The following is an 18,936-nucleotide window of genomic DNA, read 5'->3' on the forward strand; positions in this document are numbered from 1 at the left end:
AATCTTATCACTGAAATTCAGAGCATGTTGAAGAGTCCGGAGTTCTTATCGTTAAATCATATATGGATATCGACAAACGAAGTTTCACACCATCTCGCTCAGGAAACCATAAAATCCGAATCTAGTTTCCAATGAGTTAATTCCATCTACGTTTTCAGTTATCAACTCTTGTAAATCATGACTTTTGATTAGGATTAACCTTTTATTCTCAAGAACTTTTTTATTGTTTTAATTTAATTATATTTTATTATAAATTTCACCATGTTTTTTATATATTTTTTATAATTTATTTTAATATTTTAAGAATACATACATAAAATCAAATTAATTTTTGTAACATAAAATCAAATTAAATTAATTCAAAGTTACAAAAAAAAAAGTGTTTTTATTATTTTCATTAAATTTAGGAAGCAAAGGGCAAATTGGGAATAGGATTTCTTTATAATAATAACAGCCACCCCTTATTATTGCTGCCTACTGTCAACTGCTATCCACTGAACACTGTTTATCTTCTTCTCCAATTTCTCTGCAGCTTACCCATTCGTCACATGAACTGAAACCCCTCAGAAATCCCAGGATCTTCATCTCTGCTAGGCGATCTGTAAGTTATCTGAAGACCCTTCTCAAGATTCTGTGTTTTGTCTTTTTTCAAGTATCGATTTTTTTATTCTTGATATTACTCTTTTATGGCTTCCACTTTCTGTTTTTTTATAATCTCTTCCTGATGATCTATAAGATCTGTCCAGTCTCTCAACGTTTTGGTCAAGATTTGTTTTTGTCTTTTCTTGGTTTTATTTTTATGTATTCCTTTTTTTTACTTGTCCGAGATCTTCAATATATGTTGATTTTGTCTGAATTATGGTATATTGAAGCAAATACATTAGGCCGTAGCTCACAGGCAAAGTATGTGCAGAGATTTGTTGGCGCTGGTCCCAGTTCAAGTAATTGGTTCTTAAAGCTCATTCGTTTCTTCTTGAATAGACGGATGATGCTGTCATTTTTTTCATGATTGTGTAAATACTTAAAAAATTCGTGTGAAGTTTATAACTTTGTAATCATGTCAAGTAATTAAGATGACTTGATATGCCGTTCTCTTTTAAATTTGGATGAGAATGCAAGACTGCCCTTCGATCTCGGGAGGAACAAAAATAATAATAAAAATTGGAAATTTCTAATCTCGTAATTTGTTTTTATCCTCTTTTTCGAATTCTTGTCTGGTTTTTGAAGGCCTTAAAGTGCTCTCTAATAGTTTATTTTTACTTCTTCATCTTCTTGATTTACATATATTCCACCATGAGTATCTGATTCTTATGTGTATGTCATATGCTAAGCATTCTCATTGTGCCTCACAGATATTCCCATTTTCTGTTATTTCAGGTTGCTAGGGGTGTATCAAAATTAGAATATTCAACTGCAATTTTCTCGATTGGATTTAGGAATTCAACATTATGCTGTGGCTGAGTCTGTCTATTGATGTTTTTCGCAATGTTATCTCGTTGAATCTGTACTGCAGGGTTATTCTATAAGTTACTAGTTTTCTATCAAACTTGTCCTCTTTATTACGTACTCCTTCTAAATTTGCCATTTATGGGATCCAATCACTTTCCTCGCCTTACTTGTTTTTTCTTTATCCTGTAAGAGTAGCCAAAAGATTCTGTTGAATAACTGTTTAGACGAGCCAATTGTCACCTTTACTTTTAATTGTAGTTGTCTTCTTTATCTCTGTAAGCTTTGGTTTTGTTTCAGTCAGTTTTATTATTAAACAGCAAATACTAAACGTCTTCAAGCTTGTTTTCCGCTTTGTCTACCCCTTCTCAATATCTAGATTCTAGCCATCATTGTTGCATCCAAAATTTGTCTTCTGAAGTCAGCTAAAGGGTCAAAAGGAGTTATGGTGTGCCAAGCTGCTGGTCAGACGAGATTTAGGGCGCTGAAACATGAAAATGGGATTGCTGGGAGAACAACCATCATAATTAGAGTTATAGAATGTTTTCAACATTTGCAGAATTGTCAGGTTCGTTCATAGTTCTGGCTAGTTCATAGTTAGGGTTATACTAACTCAATCATGTGGATCAAAAAGTGCTAATCTTACTTCTTTGACTGTTGCAGGCTGAGTATTTCCGTCACTTGTTGAAACCTGTAACGTAGTTTGTTTCCAAGTTCCCGTGTCCACGTCAAGCTAGCAACATTTTTTTTCTTGTTTTGTTTAGCATACCCAAAATTAGTGTATTTGCAGACTAAATTCAATTATTATCCCGGTATGTTTTTCTATACTTTTTTGGTACTTGCATTTAAGTTAGCTAGATTCCTTTATCATTTTAATTACTATTTCAATCACATCACCAGGTTTGCCTTTTGATAAATCTTGTGTGCCAGGTTGCTCTTTTGACTGGATGGTTATGGTCAAAGAGTCTCACACTCGTCAGCAGTTCTCAGCTTGGAACTCCCCTGGTTTGGACCACTTGCCCCTTTTACAGCTGGACCAGTGCATCCCTCCTTCCTCGTGTACTGCCAATGTTGCTTTGCCAGAATATTCAGTTTCTATGTTACCTGGTTCAAATCCCGGGGATCAAGATGTAGTTGACGCTTTCTTAAAACTACCACCTCTGAATTGCGACGTACCACATGGTACTGGAAACCTGTATTCCAAAGATTCCCAATGGGCCTTACTCAACAGGCTTGGGGTTGCAGCTAAACCGAGTGTCGCCACTTGCGCTCAAAAAAGGTTTCTGATTTTTGACCAATCTGGGAATAAAACTAGATTGTTTTTTAGTTCCTCCTTTTCTCACCACTGTCAGATTGTTGCCTCCAAGATTCCTGCTTGTGCTAATGGTTCACATGAAAATCCAGCAGCTCAAGTAGATGAGCATTTGTCGGTGAGTCCCACTGAAGAAAAATGGGATGAAAATCAGTTGACTGATGGAGAAGATGAGATGCTTGAAGATTCTGAAGAAATCGATGCTTTGCTTTACTCCGATGGTGAAGAGGAGTACGGAGATGATGATGGTGGTGGTGAAAATGATGAAGTTACTAGCTTGGGGCATACAACATATATCAGTGAGGATGTGCATAGGAAGCACACATTATTTGAGAAACTCGACGAAGAAGTGGCGAGTTCTGATGACTTGCCTAAAAGGCGAAAATTGTTTGATGGTGGCTTCAACCAACCATCATTGGTGGATACTGGAAGACCCATGAAACTGGATAGTTCATCTGGATACGAGGACGATGTGGAATCAAGTAATGCCGGTAAGAGAAACTGCTCTGATGATATGTACTCCTGCAAGAGAGAAAAGAAGATTAAAGTCCGCGAGGCATTAAAGATCTTAGAGAGTATCATCCCTGGGGTGAAGAGTAAGGATCCACTTTTCGTAATCGACAAAGCTATTACTCACTTGAAATTCATGAAACTCGAGGCCGAATCTCTTGGTCTTGGTCACTCCAAACCTAATGGCAAATTTGCCTCTTTTCCTTGACACTCTATTCTATTCGTACAGAGAACTGCAAGAAGAAACTACTAGTGTGTTCGAATAAACTTAATTAAAGTAGCAAGGTGGGACAGGACTACCTCAGCATTTACCAAGCTTTTCACTCTATTACTGCGCTGGTATGTGGTGTGGGCCATGAAAGGGGAGCCTAATGGGAGGAAATCTGTGCTTTTTAACTCATGAGGTGGTGAAGAAAAATGGGTTATAATACACTCTTGACTTGAAATGATTATATTTGGAACTTTTGAGGGATGAAAGCGAAGTGTGGTATATATGAAAGCATAGTGATGTGGTGCCTTTTTCTTGGATTGTTGAGAAAAATCTCCAGGATCAAGAGCATGCGTGTTTGGTGAGTAGGGGTCCCACTCTCCATTTTCAATTGTTTCCTGCCTTTATACCTTTTTTCCTTGAAAATATTGCATCTTTAGTCTTCAATCAAGCTATTAGTCTAAGGGGGGACCTCTCAAGACTCATCATGAATTTGTGGAATAGAGATCCATTATCAAATTTGTTTCCACTTGTTAGGTTTGTGTTGTAAAAGCTGGTGTATTTACGAGGGACGTAACTTGTATTTGACCTGTTTCTTGTTGTATTGTTATGTTAGTGTATTTGTATAAATTTGACCATTTTTAGGTGTTGTTTTTATTAAATAGTATATGTTTGAGCTATTTAGTTTTTTGAAAAAATTAGATTGTTGGGTTCTTTTACTTCTGTTCTGCTTTTTTGGCTTTTGTGTTTCTATTGATGTTTTTATCTTTTTCTTCTTGTGGTATTTTTTTCATTGCTTGGTTCTGTGGTGTTTGTTGAACTGGATGTCCCCTTGAAGCAAATTTCCGATTTTATTTATTTAATTTCCCTGAATTATATATGTGAATATGTGCATCTGCATGTAGTTGATTCCATTAATATGTAGGGTGGTCAACAATCAACATGCAAGTGAAACCTCTTTTTTTTTTTTCCTTTTTTCTTTTTTCTTTTTTTACTAATCTTTTTAAAATATTTCAGGAAAGGAAATGCATGATTAAATCAATTTTTTTAATTTAAAAAATATTAAATTTATCCTATAATATATTAATTAATTTTAAAATCATGCACTGGTTGTTATCTGTAAAGTCTCTAATTGGGAAGTGGTTCATAATCCAAAAGTAAGTTGTAAATTTTACATGATTTCATGATTGGAAGTCATGAAATCTGAAAACTTTGATTTCTTTAGGTTATTTTAATAAATAAAAAATAATCAAAGGTGATTATTTTTAAATTATGTCTCATCCATCTACGAAATAGATATATGATCAAATCATATTAAAAAAATTAAAGAACCAAAATGGCACTGAAATAAGTGTATATATTCCTTTTAATTAAATCCATTCTTCAACTTGTGTTACTAATAAAGGTTTGAAGCATATACACAATCAATCTTGGCTTGTGGGCTGCGTATCTCTTGTCTTCTTATCTGTCTCAGACACAATCTCAAGTGCCGTGTCTCTTCATACTTCATTCCTCTCATTTTCCCACTACTTTCCAAACGCATGCATGTTGTCAAAATTATTTGATGCCCATGTTTTTTGAGAAAACGACTTACATATAAGTTGATCTATTGTTTACAAATTACAATCATTTTTGGATGAACTTTAGAACCAAGCTATCAGAACAGTTCAAGCATAATATCACGTTCAATAGATCACCGCGGTGCTCGTACGTACCGAAGAACCGTGCTTCTAACAGTTGCTGATCATCACCTTATGGACATCAAGCTAGCACACTATACATGTAGTGGCAATCGTTGTATTATATAAAGAAAGAGTTGCAGAAAATAACGACTTTTGCCGACACAAACAACTCAAAGCCTGTTGTAGAGTCTAGCTTGTAGCCAATGTTTCCAACCGTGGAAGGACAAAATGGTGCTAGATTTTAGTCCTAACACGTTAAAAGTATATTTGCTCAACTTACTTTTTGCCATATTTTATTTCACCGAAGAAGAAATGTGCAATTATTGGGTGACATGTAATAAAAATCAGTTCCTGCAGGCTACATAAAAGATAACAGAACAAGGCCGAGGATACATAGCTGTACTAGACAACAGGACAGTGAGTTTGCTAAGTTATAATTTCATAAACAAAATTTGGTAATATTTGAAACATCTGATAAGAATGTTTAAAATTTTGACATCAAAGGTATAAAGGTGAACTCGACCATGATTTTCAAGAAAAATGAAACCAAAATCAGAATTAAAATCTTTTCTTGGCTTCAGTTTCAAAAGCTGATATCATAATATATAAATTTAAGGCATAACTGTTAAATAATTAGTTTCATCGTCTCACATATTGTATGAATATTTTATTTAATATTTACAAATGAATCATAGTAGAAATTTTTAAAAACTTTTTATCTCGGACAAATTTATAAATTTAATACACAAAATTTTGTTTATGTGATCTTTTGATCTATATGATATAACTCTAAATTTAAAAAGCAAATGATTTCGAATGTTAATATTTCGGCCTATTTGATATTAAAAAAATGGATCATAGAAAACAAATAATTTGAAATTTTCAATGTACATACATACACACACTACACACACACACATATATATATATATATATATAATGTATTTGTATGTGCTTAGTGCTTATATATGTATATAATTTAAAAAAAGTATTATTAACTAATGTATATGAAAATTATTTGATTGTAAAAAAATTATGTATTCACATCTATTTTTTCTTTCAAGTGAAATAATAACTACTCATATGAAAATTTTATTATGTAACAATATAATATAAAATTTTATTTGCGAGATTTTATTATATAATATTAAATCAACAGTTTGAATTTTAATTTGGAAAATAATTTTGAAATTAAATTATATAAGTTCTTAATTAATGTATTCGTATAATATGACAAAAAATTAAACTCACGTTAAGTACAAAATGATTCAAATTATTTTTTTAGAAAATCAAATTTTTATTATATAATTGATTTTTACTGCTTCAAGAAATAGAATTCCTCCACCTTCTTGGTGCCTTTCTTTGTTCTGGATTTGGTCCCTGATGAGCTCCATCATCACCATTTTCTGCAATTTTTGCAAGTTTGCTCAGTTTCTTCCATCCAACGCTCCATGATGAGTTTGATTTTGGCTTGGTCACCTTATCTAACTGCCTTTGCAACGTTTCCATGTCATTTTGTAGTTCTAAGTACTTGGCCTTCACAGTCTCAAGTTCGAATTTAAGTGTGTTGATGTCCTTTTTTGCTGCAGTCCATCCTTCTTGGAAGGATTGCGGTGTTGCTTCGAGTAGAGATTTTCTGTTAGATATCAAGCGTTGGTATTGGGATTCACCGGCTTCTTTTAAAGTGTTGTTGGCTAAGGCATTGCTTATTTTCACCTGTTCGGAAATGAGGACTTGAACAACAACTCTGAGAGGGAGCCGTTCATTTTGTGCAGCATGCATACATGCGTCGATTGAGAGTTTTTGACAATCCATTACCCGGCAGAGTCTCTTCCTTTCATGTTCAGTCAAGGTTGGATGGGCCTATCAAATGATCAGCAAATATCCGATAAAATACAGTTTCTATGATAAACATTGCAAATTCAAGAAACAGAAATTTGATTTGATATGATATGATATTCGCTAACAATAAATGTTCATGCCTGCATGTGGGGGCATAGTGAATAACATGTCATTTGGGTCTTACAAAGTTGTTGAAATATTGCAGAAATAACTTTGGGTATGCTGCACTGTACTAGATTTTACGATAAATATGAACTGAGCTTTATACATGAACTTCGACATAAAATTGATTACCTTTAGGTATGAATCGACAGCTCTATACAATCCATCATCACAAATTTAGCAAAATCAGGAAGGGCTTCAGCCAGGACCTGGAATTTCGTCAATGACAGGTTCCTATCCCTCGATACTTCTGTGAGATAGCTGTCGACAAGCCTTGCCACTCTCATTTTCGCATTAGGATTCGACTCCCGTTGAGCTCCATCATACATTTGTTGGATCTCGGTTTTCTATACGCCCAAACGCAGCGGAAGTTTATAAATTTTTATTTTATTTTGACAATCAAAATATGTTTTGCTTTGGGCGCTCGTATGATTTGACAAAAAACATTCATAGGATGTTAAAGAATTATACCTTTGGTGAATAATTTCACTTGGCACCAACTACTCCGGTATTAGCGGACGTAGCTCTTGTTGTAAATCCCTACGAACGTTCTTCGATCCACTTCTTTAATCTTCGAATCAGGTCCACGACCGGATTACTTGTTCCTCTTCTAATTTGCACTAGAAAATTAGAAATACTTTTGCGTAGAGATAGAACACGAAGAAGAAATCGATTCAATTCTATTAATTAGAATTGCCGAAAACTTCTTGCAAAAGAAAGAAGAATTTTCGAGAGCAGCGCACACAAAAATTGGGAAGAGCCGAAAGTATTTTTTTTTCAATTCGAAGATTCCTTGTAATTAGATTTCAATAAATCTTTGACTCTCAAAATTAGCACACTCATAATCATCCAATATTATTTTCTTTGTGTGCAAGTTTTTAAATTATGGTATCATGAATATTTTCATATTACATAAATCAATACCATATTTTATAAAAACTTAATGGGCTATATTTTAACTTAATTAAAATATAATTCAATTATTAAAGCCCATTTGAACTTTAATAAATTAGCATGATGTGCTTATACTTTTACAAGCTCATGCTCCCATTACATTAATTTCATCATAATCCCGATCGACGATCCAATATCATCGATGTGACAAATTCAACTTGTTTGTTATTATGATGCACACTTTAATTTTGAGATCACCAATGTCTAAATAAGGCAGATTTACTCCTTTTGACTGTCTTAACAGTCATGCTCTCAAAATTTCTATAAGCTTTTATAAACTTTATTTATAAGCTTATCGATTGATCATATCGAACTTATTTCTTACAAATTCAACTCATTGAATTTATTATCTCAACGGGAACAAGTAAACCAGTGCTTGTGTGACCCTCAATGGTTCAGGGATACAGCTAGCCGTGGGTTCACAACTCTTTGTGATTCAGGACATAATCCTTTATTCGGGCTTACCCTAGTTAGCCCCATTCTTTTCATCAACACCTTGATCAAGAATGTCAGAACTCATTTCTGATTGTACCCATCGGATCATGGTAAGAGCGTCTAGTAGCATCGCCCCATGATCCCCTAGGTATCACTGATAGTGCCTGCAAGAACCAGTCGATTATGATTAACGTTCAGTACGGTCCCTTCATCTCATATATCCCGATCGAATCTGCAACCATTGGTTCATCGAGGGTTGCATAATAATTCGATAACTATGTGATACATATAAATAGTGGCATCGCATGTACCATTGGAGAACTCCTTCTTCAATGTACATCTCATACTCTGGCCAGAGATTTCATGCACTATTATTACATCAGATCACATAGGATATCCACACCCGTAGGTGAGCGGTGAATCCCCGACTACAATGCACTGGCTCCTATATGTGTCGCAACTGTACCCAACCTCGCCACCTGATGACTCTCCTGGAGCCGGTAAACGATTCAAAGCACAGCCCTAGCATATAGAGCCTCAGTGTTGTCCCGGGTCGTAAGGACTAATGGTGTACAATCATAACCACAGACTTATCCTTTCGATGAATGATAACCACTTGGAAAGTCCGAGGGAGGGTTGTTCGGTATAATCATCATATGACTACCCATCTGCATGTTTGGACATCTCTATGCCCTTACCAAGAAACGCAGTACACAACATCACAGATGCTAGTCTCGAGCTCAAACGGCCTTTATCCCTGTTTTAGGCGGCTGAATCGACTAAGAACGAATTTAGAATATGCAGTGTTTACAAATGAGTTTCAACATCGAATTACGATTCATTTGTATTAAAGCATAATCAAGGACTTTATCTATGCTGTTTGCATGAGTATACAGATAAAGTATAACAAGACCATAAAAAGTTAAATTATATTAAAATAAAGATTGTTTATTTCACTTGAGTCAATAAATTCCCTAGCCAACCGTTGGCTCGCAGGGCATCTACTCTAACAACATTTTCATACCAGAAAAAGACTGCGTGTTGGGGCTCGAACTCTCCACCTGTTCCTGAATCAGGAAATGCTCCAGAAGCCTCTGCACTAAGTCAACATCATATAAGGTTTCGTTCTTGTTATAAGAAGGTATGAGGAGATCACCCAATGTGGCTTGTTCGAGCTGCATCCCAACTCGTTTTTCAAGCTCAGTAACCAAAGCAGGAGCCACTTTCAACATGTTTGCCATTCTCAGCAACCGGAGAAGAAAACTACACGAAACACTATCTTTCTGTGGTGGGATTATACTTATGAGGCTCTCAATGATCATTCTTTGATCCTTGGCCTGAACCAATGGTATATCCTCTTTATTTCCGGCCACTATCATGTGCAGTCCCCCTTTCCAGCTGCTGCTGCTTATATCTACATTGGTACTGTCACTTCCCTCTTCCAATGAAGACCCGGATCCCGAACCTAATCCCAAACTGAAACCTGATGCAGATCCTTCTTTTAACAGCCCTGGGAGCCATTTATTCGCATAATGCATAATGGAAGCTCCAACCAGTTCATAACTCATACCCTTTACCTTAATGGCAGTGATAACACGAACAAAATGATCAATACGCAAAATGGAAACATCTTCGAACCACCAGCCTGGTGGCACTTGCTGGTTTCTACTCGGGCTAGAATCTTTCATTTCATTCCATTGTGGAGTAGAAACTCTTGGGGGTTTTCCTGTGTATTGCCACCTTATTCCTTTAGGATTCGCACAAGCTTTCCAAGCAATCGAGTCGCTACATCTCCTCACAATCTGGAGATTTTCCGCCCAAGGTGAAAATTTTTCGCAACTTTTCAACACTACTATAGAATCCCTCCAAGAAGATAAAACCACGTAGCTTAGAAAAGCTTCTGTTTTGAATATAAGATTCCCTTCTTCTAAATCCTCTGTCATTTCAAGATACTCGGTCGCACATCTCAAACCGGAGATATTCGTTGCTGTTAGATCAACAGCTATTCCATAACAGAATTTTGCTGCCAATTCGAATGCCTCAGGACCTCCTGGAAGCTCATCTAGGATTATCTTGTTCAGCTCTTCATCCCGCGATTCATATATTATTCGATTCATCTTTCCACTTCGAGAAAGAAGTGGGTACTAATGTACTATTGAGGAAGAAGAAAGATTAAACATCACTCAATCTTGTAAAATGCAACGGAAACTAACATGTAAAAATGAAGAGTTAACTTCTACCTTGTGTAAATGGAAACTAACATCTCCAATTTGAATTAAAAGATCACTTGGAATATCAGTAGCAACATACCTATTGTCAACAACATCCCAAAAAGATCCTATTTCAAAAAAGTATCAAGGTCTAATATCTCCATATAAGTTAACAACTTCTCAACCCACCAAAACAAAAAAGAGGTGTTGTGTTATAAAAACTCACATAAAACACAATACTTTCATATGCACATCAATTACACCAAGAAATTACTGGGAATATACAACCAGTTACTAGTACATAGAATCCTTCCATCCATATTATAAGAGACCGTTCTCGACGAAAAAATTACAACTTTACGTAAAATTTTACATTAAAATTTTAAGTTCTATAAGAAAAATATATCATACCATTCAAGAAAATCAGCGTTACTCACCAAGATTGTCCTCTCTGCTCAAACCCATCAGTCTTAACTCCAGTCTTGCTTGATGACAGGACTCCATTGCTGTAATTCCGAATCCCTCCCGCTTCACTTTCTGAATCCCACATATTGAAGATTCGAACTAAAACTAAAACTAAAACTAAAACTAAAGAACAACAGAAGAAACTCAGACCAGAAGTTATTCAAGCAAATGCCCTTATCCTACTAAAAGTGCAGAGAAAAATGAGCACACAGCACCACCAGAAGATGATGATAAGCAGAAGGGGAAGAATGCCACATGGGATTTGATTGGGTTTATCTGAAAATTGTCGGGTTTCGCACTGATTTTCAAGGCTGTGAGTAATGGGCTGGCTAACACTGTTTTCGTATCTTTTCACTAATGATGAAAAAAAGGGCCATCAAATTCAACTACTTCGGAAAAGAGATGACATGGAAATGCGGGTTGGGGTCCATTGAGAATGCGATTAATAGACTGGAGACATGGTTTGTAGAAGAAAGTGTATGAGACATGCGCATGATTTCTTTGTGAGCAAGGTTGGAAAATGGCAGTGGAATCCTGTGCTTTGGAAACTTTGCATCCTTCCTAAGCATAGGTTTATTCTTTGGCACATGGGAAATTCCTCGCTCGGGATTGGCAGAGTTATGTTATTGACAATGACTTGCGTGCTTTGTAAAATAGTCGACGAAACATCGGATCATTTGTTCTCTCAATGCAACATGTCAGCAAATATTTGGAACTCTATGCGTGAATAGCTGGGGTATGCAGAAGAACATGAAATCAACTGCAGCGTCAGGACTTAGAGTATACAGTGGTGGATCTAAGCTAGCAAAACTAAGAGTTACAGCATTGACAACATATGTGCATCATGTGTTGAATATGATAATTAGAGCTTTGTTTGAAAACGAATCACCAGACATTGCAAGAACAATATGAAGATTAAGGTACTTACGTTACGTTTTAATTCTTGTCATGATATCTTTGTTTGATTTCATATTTCTTGATTGCTACTCGAATCCCTCTGGATTCCGGAGTATTCCCCATGTTGTTGTATAGAGTCTCGGGGTATGCTCGTGTATATGTGCCGGATCATAATGTAAACTGAATCAAGTCTGCTTGCCAACGGTTCACTCTCTACACCATCGGCCATTCCTTTTTATGTTGTTCGTGTGTGAATATATAGTTCCTATAGTGTTGACTTGCTCTTCCTGTCCTAACATGAGCCATCTGACCAGGGGATAGCAGACTAGCCTTTGTTCTTGATCTCAATTTAATGGAAATGTGGAGTTACGTTGTGATTTTGAGGATTTGCCATCCTGTTGCTGCCATTTAGATTATCATGTTGATGTGCTATCGTGGTCATGTACGACTTACTGTATTTGATTAAGATATTATGTTAGCTTGATTATGTTGTTAGTAATGCTTTGTTCATGTTTTTTTTTTATGGGAATGCTCGTTATAATATATTGTACATCGATATTTACAACAATTATATCATGAGTTTTTATTATTATCTCACCAAATTTTATATTAAATTTATCATGAAATTTTTTATTAACGAAATTTTTGAATTGAATTTTTGTATGATGAAAGAATTCACTACATTTGTAGCATAACTCATGTATGGCAATCGCTCTGATAATTATATCTCCATATTAGAGATAGTACTGTAACGGTGGTCGGAAAGTTAGACTGGGGGTGGCACCTGGCTCATGAAACAAACTAAGAAAGTTTAATTTATATGGGTCGTTTATGTTACGTAGGAGAAATTTTTTTTTTATTTTAATATAATATTTTAAACTTATTATCTAAATTTAAAATAAAAATATATGAGCTCTATTAGACGATTAATTAAACATGTTATATCTAACATCTATATCTATATCTATATAAATATATGAATGTGAATTGTGAATTTACATAAATATTCTTACCTTCATTTAATAATAATCATTAATACATGTTTTTTTTTTCATATATTCTTTTAATAATAATCATTAATACATTTTTATTTTTTTCCATATATTCTTTTAATAATGATCATTAATACATTTTTATTTTTAAATTTAAAATTTACCTTTTTCATATATTCTTTTAATAATATTATATATCTATATCTCTATTATCCTTACCTTCATTTAATAATAATCATTAATACATTTTTTTTTCATATATTCTTTTAATAATAATCATTAATACATCTTTATTTTTAAATTTAAATCTATATCTATATAAATATATGAATGTGAATTGTGAATTTACATAAATATCCTTACCTTCATTTAATAATAATCATTAATACATGTTTTCTTTTTCATATATTCTTTTAATAATAATCATTAATATATTTTTATTTTTTTCCATATATTCTTTTAATAATAATCATTAATACATTTTTATTTTTAAATTACCTTTTTCATATATTCTTTTAATAATATTCTATATCTATATCTCTATTATCCTTACCATTATTTAATAATAATCATTAATACATGTTTTCTTTTTCATATATTCTTTTAATAATAATCATTAATACATTTTTATTTTTAAATTTAAAATTTACATAAATTAATACATGTTTTCTTTTTCAGATATTCTTTTAATAATAATCTATATCTATATAAATATATGAATGTGAAGTGTGAATCTAAATATATCTACAATTCACATTCGAGATCAAATTCACAGAAAATCACTATCATAATGTTATAAATTGTTATTATTACGAACATTAAGGTAATAATGACAAGACGAATAGAGATGAGTGTGATTAAATAAAATTAAATTATTAATAAATATTAAGGTCATATAACACATTTTGTTTCCCATTTAGAATGTAGATATATTTAGATTACTTATGCAAAGGCCCTCGAACTACTTGCTTGAAAATTTGCGGAAAATTAAAATTTTTTTTTCTTTTTTTTTTTTTTTTAAAAGGAACTTAATGGCCTCGCTCATAAAATCACCGGTGAAACAAGTTCAATATTTCAAAATAATTGCAGCGGAAGAAAATAAAGTTTTCCAAAAATCACAATTTAAAAATATCCATCAACTGATAAAAATTGTTTGCGGAAAAACATAACAACTGCTGCACTGAGGTCCTCGGGTGCCACTACTGCCGACCCAAGCTGGCTCACTGGTCCCCGCCCTCGGCCCTGGCCTCATCAGTACCTACAACAATCAAGTCTAGTGAGCCTAAAGACTCAGCATGCATAAATCGCAGGTAACGAGTAAAAATCTGAATTTAAAATATGCATGGGATAAAATATCCTGTCCTGAGGCATACTGAAAATAATTTGTACTGAGCAATTATAATACGTGCATAACTGAACTAGAAATCACTGTAAAAATATTTGCTCCTTGGAGCCTGTACTGAAATATCTGGTAAAATTTTCTGTTGAGATTATGTTTTACGCCTGTGGCCACTGCACTAAGCTGAACTGATCGGTAACTGGCTACCGGGGAGGCTGAAACTGAACTGAGCTGGCCGGTCACTGGCGACCGGGTGGTACCATACTGAACTGATCGGTCACTGGCGACCGTATAAAAATAACACTCCCACATAGTGAATGAACCACAAGCCATATCGCATAAATCTCAAAAATAATCATTTTCTGTTTAATGCACGTAAAATAATTAACTGGCATAATGAAAATTCCTGTAATTTTACCAACTGGATTGGATTGGTTCGTTCCCAGGCTCGCTGCAACCTAACTGTGCCATGAAAAATATGCAATAGTTTAAACATGACCAACTATGAAATTTACGTTCAAAAGATGCGACTATGACGCCTAATGACTTCGCATTTAATCATGACTCCGAGCCAACCTGAACTGACACTGAACTGACGTATAGTCATGATTAAAATACGCTGAAAAATCATAAAATAATGTTCCTAAAATGATAGGGTCGAAATCTAGGTGGAATGGAGGCCAAAACACGAAACGCTCTTTCGAGAGTCAATTTGGCACATTGCACCGTAAATTCTCGTACGACCTCAAAAATGATCCAAACGACAAACGGTCAAAAACATGACCTTCCTAACTCAATGAGGCACTGTCCAGTCCAAGGCCATGGGCTAAAAGCCAACCAAAAACTCGAACGAGCCTCTGAACCGACACAGCAACTTGCTGTAATTTCCAGCAGCTGCGACCTAGCTTGCATCGCGTCGTTTGCGAGACTTTTGGCCATTGGGGCTTGAACCACCGACCAAAGCCTCTCCACAACGTCCCAAGGAATGATTTGAACCATGGCTAAGGGCCCTAGGCCAGCCACAATTCGCCTCATTCCAGCAACCACCCGAAAGTTCTCACCGAGGGCCCTCATGCGTGTGTGTGTAGTGTTTATGCTATGATCGATGTCTTGCGTCGTTCCAGTGGCCATTTGATTGACCATGGCACGATCTAGACATCTAGGAGCATGATATGAACCGTGGCTAAGGGCCATAGGCCAACCAAGATCCACACCAAGCCAACCAACGCGAAGTACATGTGCTGTCAAAACCAAAGGGGCCGAGAGGGGAGGGGGGCTGTTTTCACGTTTTGATTAAAAACCGAGGGGCCATGGACCAAGCCACCAAAAGGGCAACTTAGTCACGTCTTAGACATGCTAGGGAAGTGATACAACCATGGCTAAAGGCCCTTGGGGCAGCCAAGATCAGATCCTTCCTCCTTGACATCCAAACTGAATTTTCGAATCACATTTCTGCACTTATGGGGAACTTGCTGTCATTTCGGTTTTCCAGCAAGTATGGGGCTGGTTTGAATGGACCAACATGGTCCTAATGCATCCTACTACATGTATACAAGCCGCCTTGGGAGCCTGGAGTCGATCCAATACTTGAAACCATCAAAACTCAGAAAAACGTGAAGCTTGTCAAGGGAAGTCGAAAATTCTGCATGTGTGTTCCAAAATATTTTGACATGGATCTCGATTTTTGCTTGCTACAACATGATCATGTACTGAAAAATAAATGATAATATGACTTGATTGAGGTTTGAAAGAAATCTAGACATGCCTGGTTTCGTTTCGAAAGAAAACGAACGAAACAACGACGACGCGGCACGGAGGAGGTGGAGCGCTTCTTGTCTACCTTCCTTGAACTCGATTTTCTTGCCTTTCTCCCTAGCTATGGCTCACGATTTTTACCTCTGAAAAGGGTCTTATTTTCACTCAGATTTCGAAAGAAAGGAGAGGGGGAAAAATGGTTAGGAGGGTGAGGGAAGTGGGTGCAAGATATAAGGAAGGATCAAGACCAAGTCCACTCCCTTTGAATTTGAATTTTGAATTATGGTTTGATATCAAATGAGTTGGTGGATGCTTCTAGGAGGTGGTGGCCGAAATTTATCTTGATTCTAGACTAGGATATGTCCATTTATTTAATTAAATTGTGCTCCCAAAAATCCTAGAATTATCCTACTAATTACATGCAAAGAATTGGTCAAAGTTGATGAGTTGGAAAATGAATCTTCTAGCACTGAGGGTGGCCGAAAAATGCATGATAAAATAAAGGGAAATGTTGATTATCTAGTCAACTAATAATCCTTGAAAGCCTTACTAATCCTTTAAATAATTTAGTGAGCTAACCCCTTAATTTAATAACTTAAATGAATTCATTTCTTAATCACCTCAAATAATTTAATTAAATCTTCAAACCTCCCTTTCTAACTTAAATGAACTTAGTTACTAGCTAAATTAACTTCTGGAAATATTTCTCGAATCTTAAATTCTATCTCAAAACTCCAACTCCGGTCCGGCCTCACTGAAAATACTAAAATGCTAAAAATCATACTACTGAACTGAAATAATAAATAATTAACTTCAAATAAATGCATTTAAAATAATCATGCAATGAAGTCAATTAAATTTAAAAAAAATCTAGAATTATGCATGGCTTATACGTCTACTGATTTACGGGTTCTACAACTTATGTATCAACAAAAATACGTGATTTATAGAAAATATTTGTATGTAAGTGATTTCATTGCAAACATTTAAGTTATTTAATCAATTTTCAATATATGATGTTAAATACATATTACTAAATAATATATTATCTATTAATCTATTAAATATATGACTTTAATTTATGAGCTTACTATTATATTATTTTTTTGTTTTACAATTTGTCATGTTAATGGTGTTATTTAAGTCATTTTTTATCTTAGTTTAATAAGATCATTAATAGTGTATTTAACTCAATCAAACTAATTATTATTTTAATTTACTTTTAAATTTAATTTTAATTACTTAAATTTATACATTGCCGTCAAATAATAATAGGAAGACAAAGGAAGATGAGTCGGATTGAATAAAAATAAATTATTAATAAATATTTAGTCAATTTTTTTATAAATGATGCTAAATAAATATTACTAAATAATATGCTCCATTTGACCATTTTGTATTCTTGCAATGAGAGAAGTTTTTTTACCCTAGCGTTAACATGTTTGATTGTTCTATGTCATTTGTATTGATCATGTAATTGTGTTTGGATTGTTTATGTGATTTGTTTGTTTGCACAAAGAAAAGATAGAACAAAATCAAATATCCAACAAAAATGATTATTTTTCAATTTTTTATTGTTGAGATATTTTATTAATTTTTAAACACATAATGCATGTTTTCTGTTTGCTTAGATTACTTGGTTTGAAGTGACTTAGAAAATATTTAAAAAATTGAAATATTTCTTCGTTTTTACCTTATGTATCAAAATATCAAGAGATAATATTTTTTATTTATTGGGGCAATTGCAATTAGAGGAGTTTTTTTACCCTAGCGTTAACATGTTTGATTGTTATATGTCATTTGTATTGATCATGTAATTGTGTTTGGATTGTTTATGTGATTTGTTTGTTTGCACAAAGAAAAGAGAAAACAAAATCAAATATCCAACAAAAATGGTTATTTTTCAATTTTTATTGTTGAGATATTTTGTTAATTTTTAAACACATAATGCATGTTTTCTGTTTGCTTAGATTACCTGGTTTGAAGTGACTTAGAAAATATTAAAAAAATTGAAATATTTCTTCGTTTTTACCTTATGTCTCAGAATATCAAGAGATAATATTTTTTATTTATTGGGGCAAATGTATTTTCAAACTTCTGTCTATAAATCAATATTTAAAATTTTTACGACATTATTATATTCTCTAATCAATTTGTTTTACTTAGATTGATAGAAAGCATTTTAGTTTGAGTTTTTATGCATTTGCTTATATTATTTTTGTAATATTATTTATTATGAAAATAATAGGTGAACTACAAAATTTGGTAGGTCTAAGAGTCCTCTGGTGAACGACAAATATGGATAAATTATTAAAATATATAATATCCAGTAGATTTTTGGCATGCGATTTTGTTCTAATTCAATGATTATGCATGATTCTAAATTTTTATTATATCACAAGTTAACACATGCCTAATATTTTTCTATGGTTTAAGAAAAATTGTGTGACTTCCTCCAATATTATCTCGATATATTTCGATGTGACAACAAGATTGTTTTTGTCTCTTTTTTTAGTCAAAGTGTCTAACCAGCTAATTCATAACATATACGATGGTAGCATAGAAAACCACTCGTCAAATAAATTCACTTAGCCAAATATTGAAATTCAAATAAAATTCTACAATATTTCATCAAATTAATTTTGACTATCATAAAATGCTCATGAAATCTAAATGGTTATATTATTAGATGAGAAGCATGAGATATTGAATGAGACAAATACTTTG

General features: G+C 34.0%; 1 protein-coding gene and 1 pseudogene across 1 annotated transcript; one reads left to right on the top strand and one right to left on the bottom strand.

The window, feature by feature from the left end:
* The first annotated feature begins 445 nt into the window (after nucleotides 1–445).
* Nucleotides 446–4,156, top strand: LOC142539919 (transcription factor bHLH143-like). The gene is made up of 4 exons (XM_075645687.1): nucleotides 446–601; nucleotides 1,378–2,014; nucleotides 2,110–2,258; nucleotides 2,377–4,156. Exon 4 carries the CDS (start codon nucleotides 2,394–2,396, stop codon nucleotides 3,474–3,476), a length of 1,083 nt encoding a protein of 360 aa, XP_075501802.1. The 5' UTR covers nucleotides 446–601; nucleotides 1,378–2,014; nucleotides 2,110–2,258; nucleotides 2,377–2,393; the 3' UTR covers nucleotides 3,477–4,156.
* Nucleotides 4,157–6,481: 2,325 nt separating this feature from the next.
* Nucleotides 6,482–11,776, bottom strand: LOC142539920 (root phototropism protein 3-like; annotated as a pseudogene).
* Nucleotides 11,777–18,936: the final 7,160 nt, after the last annotated feature.

Source organism: Primulina tabacum, chromosome 3 (genome assembly GCF_025594145.1).
Source record: "Primulina tabacum isolate GXHZ01 chromosome 3, ASM2559414v2, whole genome shotgun sequence".
NCBI classification, from domain to species: domain Eukaryota; kingdom Viridiplantae; phylum Streptophyta; class Magnoliopsida; order Lamiales; family Gesneriaceae; genus Primulina; species Primulina tabacum.

Bases quoted from the DNA above. Each gene is read 5' to 3' on its own strand.
- LOC142539919 (XM_075645687.1), top strand. From the start codon at position 2,394: ATGGTTATGGTCAAAGAGTCTCACACTCGTCAGCAGTTCTCAGCTTGG.